Source organism: Cyanistes caeruleus, chromosome 12, assembly GCF_971803275.1.
Source record: "Cyanistes caeruleus chromosome 12, bCyaCae1.hap1.1, whole genome shotgun sequence".
Classification (NCBI taxonomy): domain Eukaryota; kingdom Metazoa; phylum Chordata; class Aves; order Passeriformes; family Paridae; genus Cyanistes; species Cyanistes caeruleus.
In genome coordinates this window covers 15145679-15169364 of record NC_141712.1, presented here as the reverse complement: position 1 = coordinate 15169364, position 23686 = coordinate 15145679, and the positions used below count along the sequence as shown (strand labels likewise).

Genomic DNA, 23686 nt, shown 5'->3' with positions numbered 1-23686 from the left:
TTACCTTTTTCTCCTTTCCAGAAGGTGCTCAGGGCTCTGGGGCTGTCGAATCAGCAGCAGGTGTGCTGATAAAACTCTTCTGTGTTCACACCAAGTGAGTACGTGTGTGCAGCTGTCTGTGGTTGTCCTAACCCTGCACTGACCTGTAGAAATTTAAGTTAAGTGATTTTGCTCATAACAAAAGCTACTTGGCCCCCAACTACTTGGCTGTGGTGTGTGTGGCCTTACCAGGAAGTAGCCCTGAATGGTGTGACAAGCTTGTATTTCCATGGCCATGAGTGATTTAAGAATTGTGCTCACACACAAATGCTGGGAAACATCTCAAATACCCTGGGAGTCAGAGCTGGGTGACATGGCTGAGGATCACTTCCATGGCTTCTGAGACAGGCAGAAAACACTGAAGCATTTTCCAAGGGAATTAGTTCAGTGAAGAGAAATCTCCTGAGCCTTAATGATGTCTTAAGTCTTTTCTTGGTGGTTCTTCAGCTGATCAGAAATGCTTGTTTCTTTCTAGGGCCCTACAGGATGTGCAGATTAGATTTCAGCCTCTTCATAGCCCTGACACAAGTGCTTCCATGCCTTCCCATAGCTCTCATGAAGAATTTGGTGAGCATGTGTGTTAAATTGGTCTTCAGTGTTGCTGAGCCTTTAAAGGTTATTGGTGGGGAGAGCAGGAGAGTGGTTTTGGGTGTCTCTTTGTACTGCAGTGGTGTCATTGCATAAAGGGTTCCGAATATGGAGTAGCACTGAAGCAAGAAGCTGGTTAGACCCTTGTTGTGAGTATGGAGTTCAGGGGTGTGTTAGACCAAGAGTGCTAGTGCATTGTGCATGCTTGAGTTCACCTTCCTGGGTGATTTGGCACTTGTGAAAGAAATTTGAAGTTTCTCTTTTTTTCAGGTGGAAGAGATCAGAGTGACAGCAGAGCTGTGGGAGTAGAGAGGGCTGGGCTGTCTGTGATGAGCTTTTTCAGCTCATTCACCATTCTGGGATGTGGCAATTCAATTGCTTTTAGGGAAGAAAGGAAGCTTGGACATTTTATTAGCAAAGCCTGATAAAATCCAGTCTGGCATACAAAGAAAAAGCATAACACAGGATTTGTTTTGCTCTAAGCTTTGACTGGGATGTTGCAGGGTTTTTGCTTGTTCTTTGTGGTATCAAGCATGGCATGCTATGGCATAAGTTCATACTTTGTGGAATTAGAGCTTTAGTTTTGGAGGGAAGTTCCAAACTGGTTTGTATCTCTCCCTTGAAGCCTTTCCAGACCACATGGCTGATCTGAGCACGGAAGGGCTGGGATCTGAAAAGGAATCTGTGCACGGCTCCCAACCAGACCTGCGGCGTATCACTGATCTGCCTGTGCCAGCAGACTTCCTTTCCCTCTCCAATGATGCCAAGCCCAAGCTGATGACTCCAGATGCATTCATGACACCAAGTACTTCTCTTCAGCAGGTAATCAGAGATCAGCACTGTTATGGTGATGCTTGGGATGGGGGTGGATTTTGGTACTTTTGGACACACTTTCCAGCTGTGATGACTGTGGTAAGCTCTGCTAGCTGAATGCAGAGCACACAGGAAACTGCATGTAATCAGACTGAGCAGAGACCTGTTGGCACATCTGAAATGCTACACTGGCCTAAGCTTGTGTGTAAGTTTAATTTAGATTTAACTGCAAAACCACTGATGTAGGTGTGCTTTGTAGAAATACAGGTTTGCAAAGTAACTGTATGTAAGCTGGGAGACTGCTCTTCCTGGTTTACACATGTTGTTTGGGGTTATGATATAACTGTAATGGAAGAAAATATGCCACCTCTGCACATCCTGTCTGATGGGGTCCTCTGGGAATGCAGATCTGAAATGATCAGGTAGGTAGATGGGACTGTTCAGACTTGTGAGACCCCGCTGGAGTACCCCACTGTTTGCCATAAGCCTCTGCCTCTGCACTGGGGAGGTCACTTTGGGGACAGCAGTTCCTCAGTAAAAGCAGCCATATGATGAGGATGATTTGGGACTTGCCTTTGACCAGCACCTGAGCACCTTAGCAGAACAACCCAACCTATTGGGGTATTTTCTAATCCCTTTTCACCAAAGACTCTCTAGGACTCTTTCTTTGTCTGGTTGAGTTGTGTTGTTGCCCTCTGTCCCATCCTGACTGCTGTGTGTTTCCTTACAGATTGCTGTCTCTCCAGGCAGCAGCGTCAGTTCCCTGACTGCAGTCACAGCCATGAGCAGCACTTCTGTCACGGATGCCTCTTTGCCCAGGTAAGTAATACATGAATTAAATAATACATTTGCAGCTGAACTGACACAGGCCTTTGGGATAGCACAGAGCTGTAGCATGTCTTGTAGGAGCGGAGATTGTAACCAGAGTTAGAAACTGGCCTGAGTCCAAACATCCCTGTATAGGCAGCTGTTTGCATCCCTAATGCAGCTTGGAACATGCCTGTTGTCATCTAGGGGCCAACAAGAGTGTTTTGTGCATGCCTCATAGGGATTCTGTTATTGCAGCTCAGTTTTGTTGCTCTACATGCTTTTCCCAAAGGACCGTTGTTGTTTACAGGTAAGAGAACACTGCAGCCACCAAGGACAGGGAGAGAATTAGGACTGGTAGGAAAATCTTAGAGTGTGACTGGGTTGGGCTGCATTAGCAGTGAGAGCTTCACTTCTGGGGGTTGGGAAAAAGAGGGAGACCTATCTCATAGTGTCCTGTTTCTCCCTGTACAGTGTACACTGGAGATACAATTGGTCCCTTCTCCCACTGACCCCATAAATTCTAAAAGATTGCAGTGCCTTTTTTTTTGTTGTTGTTTCCAGCTCTGGGCTGTGTGGGGACTAGGAGATGCCAGTAGTCATTGACAGGGAGTAGCTGACCATGGTGGAAGGAGCAAGGACTCCTCCACTGACCTTTGCATCCCATCTCCTCACCATGAGTGTTGAATGCAGATCAGTGGTTTATTTGGGCTGCTTGATTTGCTGGTGTCTATTTCTGCAGAGCATCAGAAGACTTGACTGTGAGCCCCAAGATGCAGCTGGACACCAGCCTCACGCTCAGCAGCAGCAGCAGCAGTCTCCAGACCAGTCCTAGGAGTCACTCTGTTCTTATCCCAGGCCTCCCTGACAAGCTAACACCAAAGGCACCTGTTCCAGTAAGGCTCCAAATGCTGCTCCCTTCCTTCTCAAGAGCCAAGGAACCTCTCTGTGAGCCTGTATAAGCTGAAATTGTTCAGCCTGGAGAACAAAAGGCTCTGAGGATTGGAGTGGCCTTTGTGTTTAAAAGAGATAAAAGTGACTTTTTACATAGGCAGGCAGGAGTAGGGCATGGGAGAATGATTTTAAACTAGAAGAGGAGAGTTTTAGGTTAGATGTTAGGAGGAAATTGTATTTTCAGGGGGTATTGAGGCACTGGCATAGACTTCCCAGGAAAGTTGTGGATGCCTCATCCCTGGAAGTGTTTGGGGCCAGGTTGGATAGGACTTTGAACAGCCTGGTCTAGTGGAAAGTGTCCCTGCCCATGACAGTGGGGTTGGAACAAGATGAGCTTTAAGGTCCTTACCAACCCAAACCTTTCTAGGATTCTGTAAAATTTCACTGGGATAGTGTGTGCCCTTTGGAAAATACAGCTGCTGGTGCAGATGTGCAGCCCAGTTTACTCAGCCATGTTGTCCTTGTGTAGAACAGCATGTCTCTGAAAACCAGAGACAGCTCGAGCTTGTGCTGTCACTATCCCAGTGGCTGGATGTGGTCAGCCTTGGTGTTAACAGACAGTGCTACCTGGAAAGGTTTATTCCTGCTCGTTGGTCTGATGAATCTAAAATGGCAATTTCTTATCCCTAAATTTTAATTTCCAGATGCTGTGTAAAACAGATCATAACCAAAGCTTGAAATTGAAACAAATTTCCAGTCCAGGAGATGTTCAATGTTAAAACTGTTTTCCCTCAAAGAGGAGGGAGTCTGGAGCAGACGAGGGAGGTAGAATTAGTGTAACATTTTCTTTTGAAAGTGAGTTCAAACTAGCATTGGCTTGTGCTGGTAACCCAGCTGAGGGTCTGTTACAAGTCCTGAGGCCATTTTCCATCTGATGAAGGAGTGGGAGACAGGGATCACATGAGGAAAGGATATAGCAGGCTGTGTCCAGAGACAGTTAGTGTAAGGCACCAGGGCTTCTTGGAGTGTCTCCACATTATTCTAAAGTCTCTTGATGGATTTTTGTTTTCAGGTCGCACCAGGAAACTCCTCTCTAGCACTGGAACTGCAGGAAGTGGAGCCCTTGGTGGTGCCCCAGGCTTCTCCCACCCGTGAGCGCTCCCCAGACGTCATTTCCTCTGCTTCCACAGCCATGTCCCAGGATATCCCAGAGATTGCTTCCGAGACCCTGCAGCGCAGCTTTGCGGCGGCTCCGTCCGGGCTCCCTGGGGAGGTGCTGGAGCCCGGGCACCACGCAGACAGTATGGCCTCAGCTGCCTCAGCCCTGCACTTGCTGTCTCCCAGGAACCGCCACAACTCTGAGCACAGCCACCACTCTTTGGACATGCCTCCAGTGGAGGTGGACAGACTGAATGCTCCATCATTACTGGAGACTGCTTTAACTCAGGAAAATGCATCTTCTGACAGTGTTGTGAGTCAGCCGTGGCCAGCAGCTCCTGACATAACCCGGGAGACCAGGAACAGCATGGCAGACAGGTAATCACTTGGGTTTTTCTGGCACAGGGCAGTTTGTTTGCACTTGCCAAATTGGCAGCTTGGTGAAAAGCTCTTATGTTGTGATTAATCCAGAGCAGTTCTCCATCCCTCTTTCCCTTAAATGATCTGATGAGTCAGCCTTCCTGTGTGCTTAGTCTGTATGCTGTGTCCTGAACTACCTAGGCCACCTCTAACTATTTTTGCTCTCTGATACCCTTTGCAGCATAAATGATCTCTGTTAAGAAGGTGAAAAGTCTACTTTGTTGGCCTTAATGTTCACATGGAGACTTGAGATATTTTTTTTGTGTGCTCTGGAAATCAAACCAGTACAAGCTACGTTCTGCCCCAGGTGATGCATTCCTGCAGGCTTTTATTGAATCAATTGACAGCATAACTGACAGGTTTGCTTATAGGTTAATTGTATGTCTCTCTTCTAGGATTGGCTCTATGCAGCTAGTGTTATAAATAAACAAAGTACTTTAGCAGTCAGAAGAATAAATTACAGTGGAGCAGGAATGAAGGATGGTGCAACATCACTTAGTCTGCTTAGAAGGAGCAATCTGTCATGTTGGACCAGTGCTGGGTTTGGTTTCATCACAGAATTAGTGATGATGTAGTCTGTCTTGCAGTGGGATGACAACAGTGAGATGTGTTTGGCATCTCCAGAGACCACTTATGTTGGGGCTACCTGCACCATGTGAACCTGCAAACACCTTCCTTTTCAGCAGGACTAGAAGGCTGAGAGGGTCAGTGTTGTCCCTCAGGTAATCCTGGACTGTTCCCTCATCAGAATTGCAAAGAAAGGCCTCACCTAGTGCCTCCACAGCTGAGGATGTTGTTCCAGGAAACAGTCCCAACTGATGTCTCTGGGGAGGGCATTAAGACTGTGACAGTATTTTTTTCTTTTACTCATAATATGAACTTGAGAAAATACTTTTAGTAGGAGTTTGCAACTCCCCTCAATCCCACTCTGAATCCTTCAGGATGCCTTATATCAGAATACCAGATCAGCGTTCTCTCACTGTGAGAGATTTTGCAAGTGCTCCCTTCTGTTTAAAGTCCTTCCTGCAAGCTGCATTCAGGCAGACCTAATTGACAGTCATGACACAGGTGCAGTTTGCTTTCAAAATCATTATGATACTCCTAGTAGATCCAGTGTTACAATTCTGTCAGAGCTGACCCATCACATGCACACTGATGATTTTTACTTCACTGATCAGTGTTAAATGAGGAAAAACAAACCCAAGATGATGCTATTCATGGAAGTATGGTGTGCTGCCAGGTTTGAGCAGTGGCTTTACCTCTCTTGCATGAATGTGTTGGGAGGTAGTTCTTGGTTAGTACTTCAAGCATTGCTGAGCTGCTTCTCCCTTTTTGAGGCCCCAGAAAAGCACATGGGCAAGTTCAAGTGTTTAGTGCCTCTACACAACACCTGCCTCTTCCTGGATCTGTGGGATCAGTGTTGGCTTGATTTTTGTTACAGACTTTCTATCAGGATCTCTCATGAGACATGGAGAGAGTGAATACCCAAGCTGAAAGAGACTTTCATGATGGTATTTTCTTTTTTCCCCTCTCTAGCCCAAGGGATGAGGTTGAAGAAAAGCACAAGAGCTCTTCCTACCATAGACACAGCTACCACCTCCTGCAGCATGACAGCCAGGATGCCAGTGCAGAACAAAGGTACCAGAGTGCTCAGCCCCCTCTCTCGCCCTGCATGGACACAGCTCAGGCTGCATTTGTGCCTCTGTCCCCAGCCAGCCTTCACATGTGGGGTGAATGTCTCTGCTTTGTCTCCTGACTTAACATGAGTTTGCAGCTCAGCTTCTCTAATGTTCTGATGACTTCAGCTTATCTCAGGATTGGCCTCTGGGCACTCTCCAGTTTATTCTCTGTAGGGAAAGGTTTAATTGTGCTGCTTTTAAAAGCATGGGCCCAGCTTGGTTTAATTACCAGTAAAAACCTATTAAGGGATCATTTTCCAAATATTATGCCTTATATAAGGTAGCAAGGGTACCTCAGGAATAAGTTTCTTTCTTCTGACATCTTTCCTGCCTTATTAGCCTGCCTTATTTCCTGCCACAGACCTGAAGTTCTGTGGGCACATTCTGTGTGCCTGACAAGCTCAGCCCTGTTTGACAGCTGAGGGTTGTCCACAATCCACACATAAATTCAGACTGAAATGTGCAGCCTGCATTGAAACTGGTCAGCAGGTACTGAGGATCACAGACCTCAGGATCACCTGTTCCTTCTCTGTTCTTGCAATGCATTCTGTGTCCAGTGCTCGCTGTCTGTAAAGCTGTAAGGATGTGCTGTGCTTGGGCTAGGCCATCCTGGGGCTCATGTGCCAGTGTTTGCAGCTAAACAGGCATCACTCAGCCACGCTGCCTGGGCCCCTGCTGTCCCTGATGCAGGGACCCTCCAAGCTATGCTGCACAGCATTTGAGCTCAGCCACAGCAGACCCAGATCAAAGCAGAGCGGCCTTTCTGAGCTCTGTAGAGGTGACTGTGAAAGGTTAAGGTGGGGCTGTCTGTAGCTGACTCTGGCCATGTGTGGATGAAGAGCTGTGAATCCATCCCCGCAGTGAAGGCTGACACAGTCTGGTTTTGTGAGTGATGTCCTCTCCCCTGCTCTTCCTTCACAGTGACCATGATGATGAAGTTGCAAGCTTGGCTTCTACGTCAGGTGGATTTGGTGCCAAAGCATCTGCGCAGAGGCTGCCTGTGAAGGACTGGAAAGTCAAGGCATCCCCACGGGCTTCCCCAAAGCTAAAGCGGAAGGGCAAGAAAGATGATGGGTACGCTGCGCTTGCCAGGGCACAGGAGGCTCCAGGACCAGCTGCACAGGGCCACGGCCTCTTGTAGCATTGGGGTCTGAGGCAGCAGCCAAGTGCTCCCAACCCTCACCCCATTTGCAAAGGGCAGGAGCCCCACAGAAAGCATTGCTGATTACTCAAACACTGACTGGCACTTGGGTGTGGGAATAGTTCTGCACTGTCTCCACCTGGGACTCAAAATTCAAAATATAGCCTGGGTTTGAGAAGAATGTGTGGGAGGTAAATTACACGTTGTGAAGGGACGCTGGGCACTTTCACTGGTTTCAGTGAAGGCTTTATTGGAACTGTGATGCTGTGAGTGTCACAATGGCCTCCGTTTTTAATTAGCTTCTGAACAGTGGCACAGTGCCCTTGTTCAGCAATATCTATCATTTGTTACCTGCTTGCTTCTTCAGTGTGTTTCTAAACATGCCTATGTCAATATCCTGTAAATGAAAACCGGTGACTGGAAAGATCTGCCCATGGCACATTAGACCAATCTGTGCATCAGTGTGAGGAGAGCAGCACAGCTTCTGCACGGGGCTCCCTCCTCTTCTCGTGTTCCCATAGCTCTGTGATTTGATCACAACAAAGATGGGCAATGGCATTTAATGCTGGCTGTGGTCCTGCATAGTGACACTTGGAAGCTCTTGACCTCTGAAATGACTTTCACTTTTTCTGCCTCACTCCTTTTAAAGTTGCTGAGTGGGTACTGTCTGGGAACCACAAGTGTTTACTTTTCTTTATAGATCTGTGATTTTGATGGAGACATGCAATATTAGTGGATCAGTTCTGTGTTTTTCTTTATTCTGCTGTATGAGCTGGAATGCGTCACTAGTTTCTTCACCTTGAGAGCTGGAGTCACACTTGATGATTTGTGCTCATTCTTTCTAAATTTTAACAAATGAATACTTGTTTTTTCTTTGGTAAAATATTGGGAGACCTTCAAAAGGTGTTCGGCAAAGTCTTCCCTAGCTTTGAATTTGGACAAAACTGAAAATTCAGTGTGCAGTGTACTTTGTAACAGTCCTCATTAACACTTGGTTCAGGTCTCTTCCCTGCAAAGGGACCAGTCTGTAAGGAATTCCAGGGTCTGTGAACAGTTCAAATGATAGTGTCACAGTGCTGAAAGGACTGGGATTTCATCACCTTCCCATCGTTCTCCATGTTATACATGGCAAAATGGAGTTATGAGCTGGAGTGTAAAATTCAAAGCAACCACAAAATGTGTGATCTGTTTTGGCAGGAGACTTGGATAATAAGAGGAGTTAATTGACACAATTGGGTTACTACTCCTTCTCTGTTTATTTCCAGGGATATGAACCAGTCACCAAGATCATCTAACAACCAGGTGAGTCAGAGCTGCTCTTCATGATGCTTCATATCTTACTAGGAAAGACCTAAGAGAAAGTTCATCTCAGTTCCGTGAAGCATCATGGGTCATGCCCTAGAAGATTGAGGTGGGGCTGCCCTTGGGCTTGGAATTGTTCTGTGCTGACATGCAGCAGAGAAGGAGCTCTGTGCTCTCCAGACTGATGATATCCTTCTCATGCTTATCTCTGCCTGCAGCAAGATAAGCTGTTCCCAGCAAAGAAGGGGCACAAGGGATTTGCTTTGATGTGTGTGTCTCCTTGTTCCTTCCCCTTAAGGGTGGGTCCTCACACTCCTTGAATTATATTGAGCTGGTGAGGAGACAACATATATATTGTGTGTATGTGTATGTATATACATATATACACAGGGGTTGACTCAATACTGAGCAGAAACCTCAGCTGATCTCCAGTCCTGTTAGAAATGAATGCTTGTCCTCTCCACATGTAGGTGACACCAGAGTTCCAGGATGAGCTGATGTGCATCCTGAGGAGCCAGCAGCGGGAACTCTCTGAGCTGCGGCAGAACCAGATGGAACTCCTGCAGAGGCTCACAGATCACCTCGATGCCATCCAGAGCTCCCTCATGGGCCACATGGAGAGGGTGATTGACTCCCAGCAGGAGCAGGAGCGTATCCTTGTTTGCAAGCATTGAGTGGAAGGCTGCAAGGCAGACTAGAGGAGTGAGGAAGGCTCGGAAAGGTCAAGGATCTTGGGAGCATGGGGCCATAGGTGCAGTACAATTGCCTGGCTGCAGTATAACTATTTCAGTTCCTCTCAGGCCCTTTCTAAGGGCAAGAAACTCAGAAATAGAACACAGAAGAACTGACACTTTCTCTGTGCCACTGAATCTTAGTTACCCATTAAGCCATAAGTGCTGCAGTGCTGGTGTAGACCAGAGGTGCACTTGGTACATTATCCCACCTCAGGCAGTGGCCAGTTGCACAAGAGTAATTATGGGCTACCCTTTCCTTCCTTCCTTCCTTAAGGCAAGTCAGTACTTGCACCAGAAATAGCATCTGGCTGCCACACTGCATATCTGGATATACAATTACCTTGTTTGTCCACATTTATTCATATGGTGATCTACAGGTCCCTTATGTGCTGCCTGAGAAGTGTTTCCTTTTGGTGCTTTCAAACCTGGTATCAAATTATTTGTATTGTATTATGAGTCACTGGATCCTGTGTACATTTGCTGCACTGAATTTGGTTATGTTCCCCAAACTGACCATCTCCAGCCTATCTCATGTCTGAAACCAGTCTTAACTTCTATGACAATAGATTTCTCTATTAATTAGTCTTGGATTTTCCTTTTTTGACCACTAGTCTGATATTCACAGATAATTTAGATGCCTTTCTAGTGAATTTCAGTGTCTAGAGCTATATCGTAATAATAGAATAATTTTCCTTTCTCCACAACTTTATGCGTGGACTGAATTTTGTCAGTGGCTGAATTGTCATGTCATTGTTTGTTTTGTCAGAGTTTGGTGTTATTTTGTTTAAGATGTGTTTGTGTGGTGGCTCCTTCAGAGAGGTTGCTTGCTTCATGAGGTATGAGTAGCCCGAAGCCTGGGTTTGTTCCCATGCACTGTATCACTTAGATCCACTAATTCCATCCTCTAGAAACATATTTACCAACTTGCTGTTTATGGATATTGGAGCTGGTGGTTTCTGCTGTCCTGGTTTTGTCTCAGAGTTAATTTTCTTCACAGCAGCTCATGTGTGTTATGTTTTGATTTGTGACCAAAACAACGCTGATAACACACTGATGTTTTTGCTGGCTTTGCTTTTTCTAAGCCCTGTCAAGGCCTTCTCTGTTTCTCACACTGCTCCACCATGATCAAAAGTTGGGAGGAGACAGAGCCAGGACAGCTGACACTCAGTGACCAAAGGGATGCCCCACACTGTGTGGTGCTGTGCTTAACAGTAAAGGCTGGGGGAAAGGAGGAGGAAGAGGGGACACTTGGGTTGATGGTGTTTGTATCCCCCAGCCACCATTAGGCATGAGGGAGCCCTGCTTTCCCTGCCTGCACACATGCTCACCAGTGGGAAGTAGTAAATTAATTCCTTATTTTGTTTGGTTGGCATGTGCAGCTTTTGCTTAACCTCTTAAACTGTCTTTACCTCAACTTGGGAGCTTTCTTACTTTTACCCTGCCAGTTCTCTCCCTCATCCGGCTGCAGAGAAGTGAGTGAGTGGCTGGCTGGGGCTGAGCTGCTAATGGGGCAGCCAAGTTAATCACAGTATGCAGGAAACAGTACTGTCCAAATTATTTTAGCTGTTTGACTTTGCTGTCTTGCCTTCCAAAGCTCTTTTCGCACATTGATCAATTGTTTAAGAGCACCCTGTTTCAGGAACACAGCAGTAATGTTAGGAGACCACTCTTACACCATAGCTGCACATTTGCTCTCACTGAGCCTCTGGAGGTGAGGCTGCTGTCCACCTTTGTGGATGGGAATGTTGTGGGTAGACAGGAACTCTTTAGTTGTGCTCCTTAACACAAATTGTCCTTAGAGAGAAGACTGGACCGGGTGCTGATGGAAGGGCAGCAGCGCAATGGGCAGCTCCAGGAGCACCTGTCCCAGCAGCTGTCCCAGTCCCTGTCCACAGCTGTGTGTAACCGTCTGGAGAGGACCATTCGGGAGGAGATGAAGAAGACAGTGCCCCAGTGTGAGTGTGGCTGCCTAAGTCTGGGAGGTGGATCCCTGCAGGTAGCTCCATCGGCATCAAAAGCACACTGGGAAAGTGCTGGCATTGTATGAAGCCAATGTTAGGGTGTGTGAACAGCAGTCTGTCTGCACAACACTCTGCTCTGGGGCCCCCCTGTAGTCTGAGGGGAGGGGCTGTGGTTTAGAAGCAGCATGAGGCTCCCAGAGGGAAGCCTCTCTTTCCAGTGTGTGGTCTGACCTTACATTATAATCTCTAACACCTTTGGAGTCTGTTCAGTGGAGGAAGGTGAAAGAGGCTGATGAGTTGGGCAATGCTGAGACCTGTCTGGAGCAAACTTGAAGTTGTCTTTGCCCTTTCCCAATGCACTGGCACCATGCATATAAGGAAATGTTTAAAAAACTGCTGGTGGGAAAGCCAGTAACTGCCTAAGGCAGGGCTACCTGCTATTCTGGATCAGGTCAGCTATGACTTTGTCACACTAACTCCTAAAAACCTTCAAGGCTGGAGGTTCCACAACTCATGGTGATTTTCAGAGCTGTACTACCTTCCTAGCAAAAACTTCCTTCAAATGTCCAACCTTAGTTCCCCAAGCAAAGTTTACAATCATTGTCCCTTGCTGTGTCATATCCAAGAATCATTTTATTCCATTTTCTTTTCTAGGCTTTGAAGTGTGACTTTAGGCTTAAAGCTGCAATTTTGTCCTTTTTTTGTTATGCTTAGGCATTTCCAAGAGCATGGACCCTACCATCAGCCAGCTCAGTAATACTATTGCTGCCAAGCTCACTGCTGTTGAGGGGACACTGAAAGAGAATATTACCAAGCTAGTGAAATCAAAGGTAAGGAGCACTGGAGTAGCTTTTCCAGGGCACACTGAGTTGTCACCTGCCTGGGTAGAAACTTCTTATGCCTTTTCCTCTCACCTCTGTCTCTAGGTAATGCCAGTTTAGCTGCTGGTAGTCAGAGTTTCTCATGGTCTCATTAGAGGACAAGCTCCTTGTATGCTCCCCTGCCCACTTTGCCTGATTAACACTTTTTTCATTTACCAAGTTGTTCATTTTCTACTAGAGTAGAATTTCTCACCACAACAATGACTTTTAGGGCCAACTCAGTCAAGTCAGTCAGCAAAGATTTGACTGGCTCCATTCTGTTCTCCATATCTACATTATTTAGGGGACACAAACTGCTTACTTACCTTGGCAGGGAATGATGTTTGTTTGGGAAGGAAGGAGGAGAAGGGGAAAGGCTGTGCCTGACTCTGCCACCTTCCCTTGCTCTACAGCAGAAGTACAGAGAAGGGGTGCTGGTTTTGGGCAGGCCCTGAGCAAGCAGAGGTTCTGGTGCAGCGGCCAGTGGGAAGAGCCAAGGGAGCACCCTTGGACACTGGGCTGTCCTTGCCTGCTGTGGGTGTGTTGCAGGGACCTGGTGTTTGCTCTCACCCTTAGTCCTGGAGCAGACTGTAGTTAATTTTCTGGGATCTTCTGTGTGTGCTTGTAAGAATCTTACAGACAGTGTTGTGAGGGCCACAGCTGACACTCTGCAGGGACCCATCCAGTCAGCCTACAGGGAGGCCTTCCAGAGCGTCGTGCTGCCAGCCTTTGAGAAGAGCTGCCAGTCCATGTTCCAGCAAATCAATGACACCTTCAAGCAGGGCACACAGGAATGTGAGTAGGTTTTCTTCTTCAAGTCTTCTCTGCACTACTTGCATTAGTGGCTGGCACCATGCTGGCCATATGTTTTTACCTTTCAGAGTTTCATTGATGAGTGTTTAACCTCTTAGCCCATCCATGTGTTCTGTTTCATACTTGAGAAGGAGAAGTGGGGAGGTTTTTGTGGGTGGTGCCATAAGAATAGGGATTCACTTCTGGTCTTTGTAGCCCACATAGCAAAACATTCAGCTGTATTCTGGGGATCTGTGACTTCATCTATTGAGTAGGAAACCCAGCTGCAGGATTATTCCATCCTGGTGTCAGGAACATGATGAGTGGAGAGGGTAGTAGTCCTGTAGCTAGACCCTCCTCTCAGAGGGGTAATGGATTGGAGAAGGTTTAGAGAAGGCTGCTGGGATGATCAGAGGTTAAATAGTGGCTGAACAGTGTGGACATAGGCTGAACTAGAGTATACCCTTATGTAAGGAAAGCTATACACTGATGCACTGCAGAAAATCATTCCTGTTTTCAGGCTTGGGATGCAGATCCATGGCCTTTGGGGAAGCTGGACAGGTATTGCTCTGCAGAGCTGGCTTCTGAGAGGGCCTGAATGTGGCCACTGTTAGCATAGTGACTTCTGTTGGCCATGGATCTGCAGGGTGTCTCCAGCTGTTGTTTGTTTTGCACCTTCCTCTGTTGCACGAGTCTCCTACAAATATGAGAGCTTACATTCTTCTCCCTTTTGATCAGGCCAGTTCATAAGATATTTTAAAATACAGGTTTTAAGTCTCAGGAGACATGATTTCCTTTTTGTCAGAAAAGTTCCCCCTCTTTCTTCATGAACATTGAACTAATGCAGATCACAATTCACACTACGTGTGAATTAAAACACCCTCACTCGTGCCTTTATCTCCCCTGAACAATGAGTGCCTGGACAAGTCTATTGGAGGAGAACTGGTGGGTTTGTTGCTGTCTTGTGTGATCCTGTGTGATGGGGAGACTGGAGGATGGGTTTCTAGTTTAATATAATACAGCCCAAAACAAGGCTTGCGCTTCTCCTCTGTCCTGTGCTCATACACAGGCTCAGCAATTACTTCTGCTGGAGAACATGTAGAGCCTGGCAGCTGGATTTGTGCCCTGATCATCTCCACAGGTACAGATGGCACAAACATCTCCCTCTCTGCTTGTTGCAGATATCCAGCAGCTGGAGGCTCACTTGAAGAACAAGAAGGTACGAGAGCAGGAAGTGCGGGACCCGCTGCTGAACCAGCTCCGGCAGCTCATCAGCACCTTCCAGAGCACCACGGAGCAGCTGGCGTCCACCATCGCAGCCAGTGTCCATGCTGAGGTGCAGCACCAGCTGCACATCATCGTGGGCAAGTGAGTTGGCAGCTGGGCTTGTGGAAAGAGATGTCACTGAGATGTACATGCATGTATCACAAGCACCTCTCCCTGCTTAGCTGTGGAAGCAAGCCAGGAGTGCTGCAGGGCTGCCTGTTGGCCCTGCACATATGGCAAAGCAAGTGGGTTGGTGACTTGCCCACAGAAGGTTTCCCAGCTGTATTGGGAAGCTCAGGGCCTGCTTTTCCCCAGGTCCCATGTGCACAGTGGAGATCAGAAGGATCTAAGGCACCTCTAAGCACACTCAAATCTGAATACTTCCTGAAGATCATTTCAGAGGAATCTTTTGAAGGCTTTTCTTTACTCAGTGTCCTCAGGCATACAGTTTCTACACACTACTCTCTCTCCCCAGAGCTGCTCTGCAGCAGTTTGTGCTTTGCCCTTCTGGTTTCAGGATGGGATCCCAGCAGTGCCTCCAGCACATTCATGCTGAGAGGCAGCGACAGATTGCCAGGCAATGGGATTGGCTGGTGGTCACCTGTGGGGCAGAACAAACTTGTCTATTTTGAGCCACCAGAACATATGTCAGAACACACTGGGGTCTTCAGTGCAGGCCAAAGTTGCCATAAAGGACACGAGACTAAATCCTGGTCTTGTTGCATGGTCTGTGCTTGTTCCCAGGGAAGTCCTGCTTTTCTACCTGTGGTAGAACAGGTTTGATGCTTTGTACCCTTTGTGAGAGGGGAGAATCCAGTCCTTGAGGGAAAAGGTGTCACACAGAGCAGCAGAGTCTGCACTGTGAAATCCTCTTCTGTGGAGAAGTCACAGGCACAGTGTGTGTTCTCATTCTAAAGGTGTCATCTGCACACTAGGAAGTGCATCTGACAGATCTCCTGTAGGAGGCTGGCCCCATTTGGGGATAACCCCACAGCTTAGTCTCCTTGCTTGTGAGCCAGAGACATTGAAGATTTAAAACACTGTTTAATGAGAGGCTTAGTACCCTGAAATGTCACTTTCCTGCACAGAATCCCAGCATTTTCCAGGTGCACCCTGGGACTGGGACATTGTGGTGTTGGCCACAGAGTTGCCTGTGCCTCAGATCTGTTTCATGAGCCCTTAGGGAGCCCCACTACAATAAGTAAACCAGCCTGTGCTTTCTCACTGGTATAAGCTTTGTGCAGTGTTATCCCTTGGCTCTTCATTCTCAGGTGCCCATGGGTTCTGTTTTGTTTTTTTCAGCATGCAAGAGTCTATTTTGGCCCAGGTGCAGAGAGTCATTAAAGGAGAAGTGAGCCTGGCTATGAAGGAGCAGCAAGCAGCTGTCACCTCGAGCATTGTCCAGGCAATGCGCTCGGCAGCTGGGACACCCATCCCCTCTACTCACATGGATTTCCAGTCCCAGCAGACTCACATCCTTCAGCTCCTCCAGCAGGGACACCTCAACCAAGCTTTCCAGCAGGTACCTAGCTTTCCTGGTAGTCATCCACTGCTTGTTGGGGACTGAGAAGGAAAAAAGGATTCCTTAAGGGCAGGCACATAATCTCACAACAGCTTACACAGGAGTTGACTGAAAAGACCTGTGGCAGTAGAGTGCTTGAGGGGTGCAGTTGCTCTCATGGAGGTGGAGCCAGAGCCATGCAGGTTCCATGATTTGGTAGCAGTTTGGTAGCAGAAGTCATCCCTGCCCATGTCCTGTCAGGACAGTGTCAGTGCTCCAGTAAACCAGCGTGTTCTGCCATCAGCACTGACACGTGGAGCACCTCTGAAGAGAAACAGCTTCATAAGCCTCTCCAGGCAGATCTACCAGCTGGGGCCTGACCTTGCCTTTGACTTTTGAACATGCAGGCAGATTTGTTTGAGCTGCTGCAGACAAACTCCTCTGGCAATCATAGCACTGCTGGCCCTGCTCCATGCTGCTGACAGTAACCTGCTCCCCTCTGTCTGGTTGTGCTCTCTTCAGCTTGGAACAGACACATGTGTCCTCAGAGCATAGAGCAAGGACCTAAAGATGGCCCTGGTGGCCTGTACAGCAGAGGTGCAGAGATATTTGCTCCCAGAGGAGGCTGTCAAGCCACTGAGCATCCCAGAACTGTCATTCTGTCCTGTGTTCCTCACCTGCCTGTTGGTTCCTGTGCATTTCTAGCTGTGTCTTCCTTGCAGGCTCTAACAGCAGCTGATCTCAACCTGGTTCTATATGTCTGTGAGACTGTGGATACTCAGCAAGTATTTGGACAGCATCCATGCCCTCTGTCCCAGCCTGTGCTGCTCTCCCTCATTCAGCAGCTCTCTTCAGATCTGGGCACACGGACAGAACTGAAGTTGAAGTGAGTATGACAAGAGAACTGGGTCCTGTTCTTAGCCCTGGCTTTAAATTCACTGCCTGGAAGTGGGAGGTGGAATTTAGAAGTTGGAGTTTTGTAGCCTGTTAGTGGCATGTTTACAGCCAGTGGTAACTCAGAAAAATGTCAGCATTGCCACTGAAAGCTTTTCTGCCCTGAGGTAGTAGTGGAAGGAATACCCAGCAGTAGGTGCTGGTACCTCTGGAATTGTAGCCTGTAAATATTTGCAGCCTGTGCAGTGATCCCCATTCCTCAAGGATTCATTTCCTTGTGGAGGCAAAAGGAGGGATAGTGCCATGTTCCCTGGACAGTCTAATAACCAGGGCAAGTTTGCTCTATCCTCAACTCTTAACCCATCACTGGACTTTGTGTCGGCAGCTTCTTGTCGTGACTATCAGCAAGGCTCAGTGGGAGGCTGCAGCAGGAGCTACTGGTACAATTTCTGGTGGATGTTCCAAGCTTGTGTGACAAAATAGTGACTGTACTGATACTTGCCATGAACATTTTTAGTGTCTGAGTCAAAACCCTGCTATCTGCCCTTAAAAGCTAAATTGTTAAGGTACCTACAGGTTTTGACTATGGCTTGTATGGAAAAATTACTTAAATCGAGTTTTTAAGTCAATAAGTACAAAGCAAGGTAGAAAAACTGAAAAAAGCTTCTGGTTACAGTCAAGTTACAGGCTGGTAACTGGGGTTAAAGCTGCTGCTGTAGAGTTTAAACTGGATTGTTATTGAAAACCTGCAGTGACCACATTGCCTTACTCAGGCTGTGTTTAAAAGCTGGTGGCTCATCTGAACTTGAGTGTCTTGTTGGTAAAAGTCCTGATCTTCTCCCACCCCTTCCTGGATGGATTTTATTGTAACCCTACACAAACTGAGCCTCACTGCTGAGGGGTTGTACTGTCTAATGAGTGACTAATTCTGCTTAAAGGTATTAAAGCAAATATTTGCTGAGAGTCACCTCCAGCACTGTGGGGAGTTCTCGCTGGCTGTTGCCTCTGCCTTAGTTCCAGCAGCCAGGTTGTGGAGCAGGTGGGCAGGCTGGGTGGGAGCTGTAGGCTGACCTCACATGTTTAGGAAGGGATAGGTGGACTCTGCTGTGAGTCAGGAACATGTATTTCATGACAACTGAAAATACTGCAGAGTTTGGGTGGAGTGGGGAACAAAACTGTGCGTCTTCAGTGCTGACATGAACTGAATCAGATTCTGGGTTTGGTCCTAACCTTGCTCTCTCCTTCAGCTACTTGGAGGATGCAGTGATGCACCTGGACCAAAGCGACCCCATCACCCGAGACCACATGGGGTCAGTCATGAACCAGGTGCGGCAAAAGCTCTTCCAGTTCCTGCAGGTGGAACCCCACAACCCTCTGAGCAAACCTGCGCGTCGCCTCATGATCATGCTCCAGGGCCTGGTCACCCCTGGCATGACCTAGGAGGACCTGGCTGCCTGGTGGGCTGCTCCACCGAAGCCCGCCCAGCAGATCCGTAGTTACTAACGGCGTCTGGCTGGTGTAAAGAGCTCCTGCCAGAAAATCTATCAACACGTGTGTGATGTCTCTAAGGCGAACGCCATCTGTGTATAGTTCCAAATAGTCACTGAACATTCACTTGGCTTATTTTTCCTAAATAGCCTCTTTTTTGAGAGTTAAATCTCTTCTTCACCTGCCCATCCGTCCCCAAGGCTGGCTGGCAGTCCATGTCTCATGCAGCAGAAGCCGATGGATTTGTTACCCCTTTAGAAGTTTGGATCTGCTGTGGTCAGCAAGGGAGCAGCGAGGTGTGCGCTGAGCCCGAGCACAGGGGCTGCCAGCGCTCCTTGCTGCCCAGAAACCTGTACCCACACCTTAGTGAAGGGCTCAAACTCCCCCTCCCTGGCAGGCTGAAGGCACAGGGAGGAGGTCAGCTGAGCAAGAGGGATTAGTTAAAATTCATTAATTAGTTAGTTACTCTGAGGTTCATTAATTCCAGATCCACAGTGGAGTGCCCGGCCCACCTGACCCAGAGAGGCAGGTTTGGGCAGGGGGTGATACCTCTGGAGTGCCCCAGGGAGGGGCTCTGGGTCAGGGTGCTGAGGCAGCAGCAAACTGCAAGAGCCCCAGGGGGGCCACCAGTTCTGTTGTGCATCAGAGCATGTCCATGTTTCAGACATTAGTTTTGATTTTCCACCGAGGTTTTTTCTTCTTATCTAAATTTTGAAGTTTTGGGGGGTTTTGTTGTTCGTTTTTTTGTTTTTTTGGAAATAACATTAAGAACAATTCAATAAAAAACTTTTTGAGAAAAAAAAAAAGTGTGGACTTCTTCTGTTGTGTGATGGAGGGAAGACTGAGGCGTCTTTGAGGATATCAAACCATCTCCAGGCTGGAGCCTGAGGTGAGAGGCCAGGATGCCCTCTCTGTTCCCAGATTTTTTCCGAGTCTCTGCTCAAGCTTTCCTGGGAGAGTCCAGCAGGGCATATTGGTCTTGCTTCCTGGGAGAGGCAGGAGGTGATAGTGGCCTGCTGGCTGTGAGAAGAGGACATTAATTCCCCTTTTCACAGCAAAAAGGTCTCTGGCTGTTCCTTCTTGGAGAAGAGAAGGTTCTGGGAAGACCTTGCAGCACCTTCCCAATACATAAAGGAGCTTCAGTGGAGCTGGAGAGGAACTTTGGGCAAGGGCGTAGAGTGACAGGACAAACGTGAATGGCTTCATACTGACAGCGGGCAGGATTAGATTGAATATTGGGAAAAATGTATTCCCTGTGAGTACAGTGGGTCACAGGTTGCCCGGAGAAGCTGCGAATGCCTCATGCCTGGAAGTGTTCACAAGACCAGGTGGCACAGGGCTGGACGGTGCCCCTGCCGGTTTGGAACGAGATGGTTTTTACGGTGCCGTCCAACCCAAACAATCGTGTGATTCCGTGAACTGCAAGGGCCGGGGTGCAGCCCCTCGGCGGGGCCGGCAGGGCGGGCCGGGGGCCGGTCCCGGGGCGGTGCCGGGGGCGGGCGGCGGGGCCGGGGCTGCCGGCGGCGGCGGGCGCGGAGCACACGGCGGCGGCGGCGGCGGCGCGGGGTCCGCACCATGGGCGGCGGCTGCTGGCGGCTGCTGGGCGTCGTGTGCCCGCTGCTCCTGCACCTCGGTGAGTGCCCCGGGCTCTCCCCGCCGGGGTTGGGGGGCTGGCGGGAGGGAGCGGGACCCCCGGGCGCGTCCCGTCCCCTCTGTGGCTGCGGGGAGCGCGGTGCCCGGGTGCCCCACGGCTCAGCCATCCGTCCACCCTTGTCCCGGGTCCTGAGATGCCGGGCAAGGAGGAACGCGGCTTCACGGCGGTGTCCGGGATCTCTGCTCGGGCGGGGACAGCTCCCGAGCTCTGGCTCTCCAGCCCTGTGTGCCCACCCCACGCAGCTGCTGGCTTTCCCTGCTGCCCTCGTTCCCCGAGGCCGGAGAGCATCCCGATCACTGGGGGACTGTTACCCCACGGGTCCGGCACCTCACTGGCACCAGCGTGTCCCCTGCACACTCCCGCTCCTCCGAGAGCTGAGGGAGGATGCGGAGCACAGCGGTACCCAGTGACATCTCTGCTCTGAATAGGGATGGGGAGCCTGGGATTAGCCTGGTCCGGCTGCACGGACGATGGAGGACAAGGACCGCCAGACCTCTGGTTGATTTTAGGCTCAGAGAGTGGGTGACTCCGACCCTTCCCCAGGAGCAGGATGGCTGCGTCGGCACCCGCTGGGGAGCTAGGGATGCTCTGCAGCACCCTGGGAAACTTCCTCCGTGCTTTTTGCCTTGGGCTTTCTCCCGACGGAGCCGGGAGGAGGTTTTTCCCCATGGTTTTTCAGCAGAGCAGCAGGGGGTGATTTGCCCTCCTGCTTTCTCCTTTGCTCGCCCTGCCCAGCCTCGTGGCGAGGGAGCTGAGCGTAGGGGAGGGCTTGTGCCGGACCTTAGAGGAGTCCAGGAGGTGAAACCTCAGCCTGCGGCAGGGACCAGCCGGCTGAGGGGAGGCATCATCTGGCCCTGCCAGCTGCTGGGTCCTTAGGCTGGTGGGAGGCAAGCTTCTTCCCTGGGTCAAAAGAGGAGCAATGGATCCCACTTTATTGATACCTGCGATGTTTATGACCAACGTGTCTTGCATTAGTCCGATACTTTCCTCGGTGCTGTGCTCAGGGGGTTCTCATCACAAACACCTAAAGTGCCCTGTGATCATGTCAGGCTAGCGCTGGTGTTCGTCTCTACTGCAGCCACTTTGCTCAGGACCCTGTTCTAGGGGTGCAGGCAGGGGATGCCAGGAGCAAGGCACACGGCTCCCTGGAGACATCCCGGCTGCCTCAGCAGTCATCAGGAAACTTTCAGCTGTTTCTGAGGTCACCTTTCCACAGGGGTCTGCCACAAGGCTCTCCTCAATTAGAAACCTCCCTGGTGCACACCCATGTCACTTCCAGAACTTTTGTAACTCCTGTGAACTGGCACAGAGACCCCACATCTTCTGGCCTGCAGGACCTCTGGGGTATAGCTGAGGACCATGCAGGTTTGGTCTGTGACCCAGTCACACACCAGCTCCTTTTGGGCTTCCCACCGCTCATGGATGCACTCGCAGCCCTCATGAACACACCCTGTCACCCATTGTCCCATGTATGGCACCAGGGCTTGGCCAGTGCCAGTGGTGAATCGTTTGAGAAGTGGAGAAGGGAATCGGGGCTTCTCAGAATGAAGCAGCCAGACTTGCACTTGTGCCTTTTCCTTTTGTACTTTTTCTTCCCCTTTCCCTCCCCCACTTCACCTTCCTGCTTTCCCTTCCCCTTTTCTCTTGATCCTTTCCCCTTTCTTATTCACTTTTCCCCTTGCCTCTTTCTCTTCCACCTTCTTCTTCTCACCTTTCCTCTTCCCCTCCTTTCCACTTTCCTTTCCCCTTTCCCCTTTCCCCTTTCCCCTTTCCCCTTTCCCCTTTCCCCTTTCCCCTTTCCCCTTTCCTCCTTCCCTCCCCCTTTCTCTTTCTCTTCCCCACTTTCCCCTTCTCTTTCCCCCTTCTCCTTTCCTTTCTCCTTTCCCCCTCTTTCCCACTGCAGCCAGAGCGGGGACTTGAGCTTGCTGAGCCTTTGCTTTGTTTTTTTCTGTTGTAGTCACAAATTAATCTTTGCTGTCAGGGGATAAAGGCCGGGACAGATGGCTCTGGGGAGAGCCCGGGAGGCCCGAGGGGACGCGGCCGGCAGGAGCCCTGCGGTGAATGGCAGCATCGCTGCGGGGTCGTCACATCGCGCCGGGCTCCCTGGCCAGGAGCGAAGGGTCACTACGAGCGCCCAGGGAGGGTCCGGGGGGATGTGGAAGCCCCTCGTTACGTTTCAGAGCCCAGTGTCACCCCCGCCCGGTGACACCCTTACGCCACGCTCTCTGAGCCGGGCAGGCGGGGGCTCAGCTCGGTCTCTCCCCTCTGTGCCCCGCAGCCGCGAGCCAGGAGCCCGTCAGCATGGCGGGACAGTGCGACACCATCTACAGGGGCTTCGCCAGCTGCCTCATCAGCCTGGGGGAGAGCATGGCCCAGAGCGTCCGGCAGCAGCAGCAGGAGGAGGGCGGCGAGGAGGCGCAGGAGCTGGACACCATCTGCAAGTGAGTGTCCCCGCGGGAGCCGCTGGGATGGCGGGGTCACCTGCCACCAGCGCCGCCCCCGACTCCCGCCCTCCTCCCCAGGTCCTGGGATGACTTCCACACCTGCGCCAGCGAGGTGCTGTCGAGATGCCCCGTGGAAGCGGCCACCATCTGGGAGTCGCTGCGCCAGGAGTCCCGCAAGATCCAGTTCCAGGGGAACCTGCAGGAGCTGTGCAGCGCCCGGGGCCGCCTGGCCAGCCCCCAGGGCTCGCCGGCCGCTGAGACCAACCAGGCCACTCTGCGGAGCTCGGCCCCCTCCCTGCACGCCCGTCTGCTGGCCCTGCTGGCCCTGCCGCTGCTGCTGGCCCGGCTGTAGCCCTGCTGGCCCGCGGGGTGCCCAGGTGATGCCGGGTCGGTTCCCCCGGCTGCTGGCCCGTCCCCGCCATGCCCACCTCCCTCCGGGCATCCCTCGCGGGGCACGGTCCTCTCCCGCAGCACTTCAGATGGATTTATATTTATATTAAAAGACACTTTTACATTTCTCATGTCTCTCTGCCATGGGATGCCCCTTGAGCCCCTGCCAAGCCCCGTGCTTGCTCTGGGGAGTGGAGAGGAGATGCTCCCTGCACCAGTGCCCAAGAAAGGTCAGTGGGAAGGTCTGTGACTCCGTTCCCACAGTGTATTGCCCATGGCCATGCCAGGCAGTCCATGGGACCATGGACAGCCCCAGGAGGGGGCGATTCCCACTACCCTGGTGCTCCCTGACCCCTGCTTTTCAGGGCTGGCATAGCAGATACTCCCTTTAGAGATGGGTCAAATGTTTTGTTCGTTTTCAAGGGCACCTTAGGAAAACACAGGGTGCAGATTTCTTTGTCTTTTTGGCAGCAAATAGCTTGTCCTCTGATGGGCACCTCCAGTGACATTTTCTGTTTTCCACCCCTTTTATTCTGGCCTTGCTGTATTTATGGTTATGAAGAAAACTATGGTTCACAGGGAAGAGAGAGTTTTTGGGATTTTTTTTTAACCAAGATGATGGAGGTAAAAAAGCTAGGCAACTGGAAATCTCATCCAGGTTTACATGGAACTTGTTGAAGTTTAACCAAGATGATTTGTGGGTGTTGCACTTGGCTAAACTTGTATCTCATCAGTGGAAAATGCTCTAGTTCCCATTCCTGTGGCTGTTATGCTGAAAACTTATGATATTTTTCCCAGCTACTAAAGCCCAGTGTGCAAACCAGCTCCCCAAGGCCTGGGCTGGCGAGGCATCCTCCCCAC

The 23686-nt window shown here is 50.0% G+C and overlaps 2 protein-coding genes across 4 annotated transcripts in view; both read left to right on the top strand.

Moving 5' to 3' along the window:
* EDC4 (enhancer of mRNA decapping 4) overlaps nucleotides 1–19143 on the top strand; it is a 33440-nt gene extending 14297 nt beyond the window's left edge. For all 3 annotated transcript variants that reach the window (XM_086847424.1, XM_086847425.1, XM_086847426.1), the window contains 17 exons: nucleotides 22–94; nucleotides 515–606; nucleotides 1253–1449; nucleotides 2171–2259; nucleotides 2990–3143; nucleotides 4214–4677; nucleotides 6256–6357; nucleotides 7320–7472; nucleotides 8805–8841; nucleotides 9312–9492; nucleotides 11375–11530; nucleotides 12251–12366; nucleotides 13026–13191; nucleotides 14370–14556; nucleotides 15757–15976; nucleotides 16678–16841; nucleotides 18097–19143. In XM_086847424.1, the coding sequence (XP_086703550.1) occupies nucleotides 22–94; nucleotides 515–606; nucleotides 1253–1449; nucleotides 2171–2259; nucleotides 2990–3143; nucleotides 4214–4677; nucleotides 6256–6357; nucleotides 7320–7472; nucleotides 8805–8841; nucleotides 9312–9492; nucleotides 11375–11530; nucleotides 12251–12366; nucleotides 13026–13191; nucleotides 14370–14556; nucleotides 15757–15976; nucleotides 16678–16841; nucleotides 18097–18289 (2744 nt within the window). In that variant the 3' untranslated portion in view covers nucleotides 18290–19143. The remainder of the gene's footprint in view (nucleotides 1–21; nucleotides 95–514; nucleotides 607–1252; nucleotides 1450–2170; nucleotides 2260–2989; nucleotides 3144–4213; nucleotides 4678–6255; nucleotides 6358–7319; nucleotides 7473–8804; nucleotides 8842–9311; nucleotides 9493–11374; nucleotides 11531–12250; nucleotides 12367–13025; nucleotides 13192–14369; nucleotides 14557–15756; nucleotides 15977–16677; nucleotides 16842–18096) is intronic.
* A 717-nt stretch (nucleotides 19144–19860) lies between these two features.
* NRN1L (neuritin 1 like) lies at nucleotides 19861–22952 on the top strand. Its single transcript, XM_086847477.1, has 3 exons — nucleotides 19861–19970; nucleotides 22270–22432; nucleotides 22514–22952. Exons 1-3 carry the CDS (start codon nucleotides 19913–19915, stop codon nucleotides 22785–22787), a joined length of 495 nt encoding a protein of 164 aa, XP_086703603.1. The 5' UTR covers nucleotides 19861–19912; the 3' UTR covers nucleotides 22788–22952.
* Nucleotides 22953–23686: the final 734 nt, after the last annotated feature.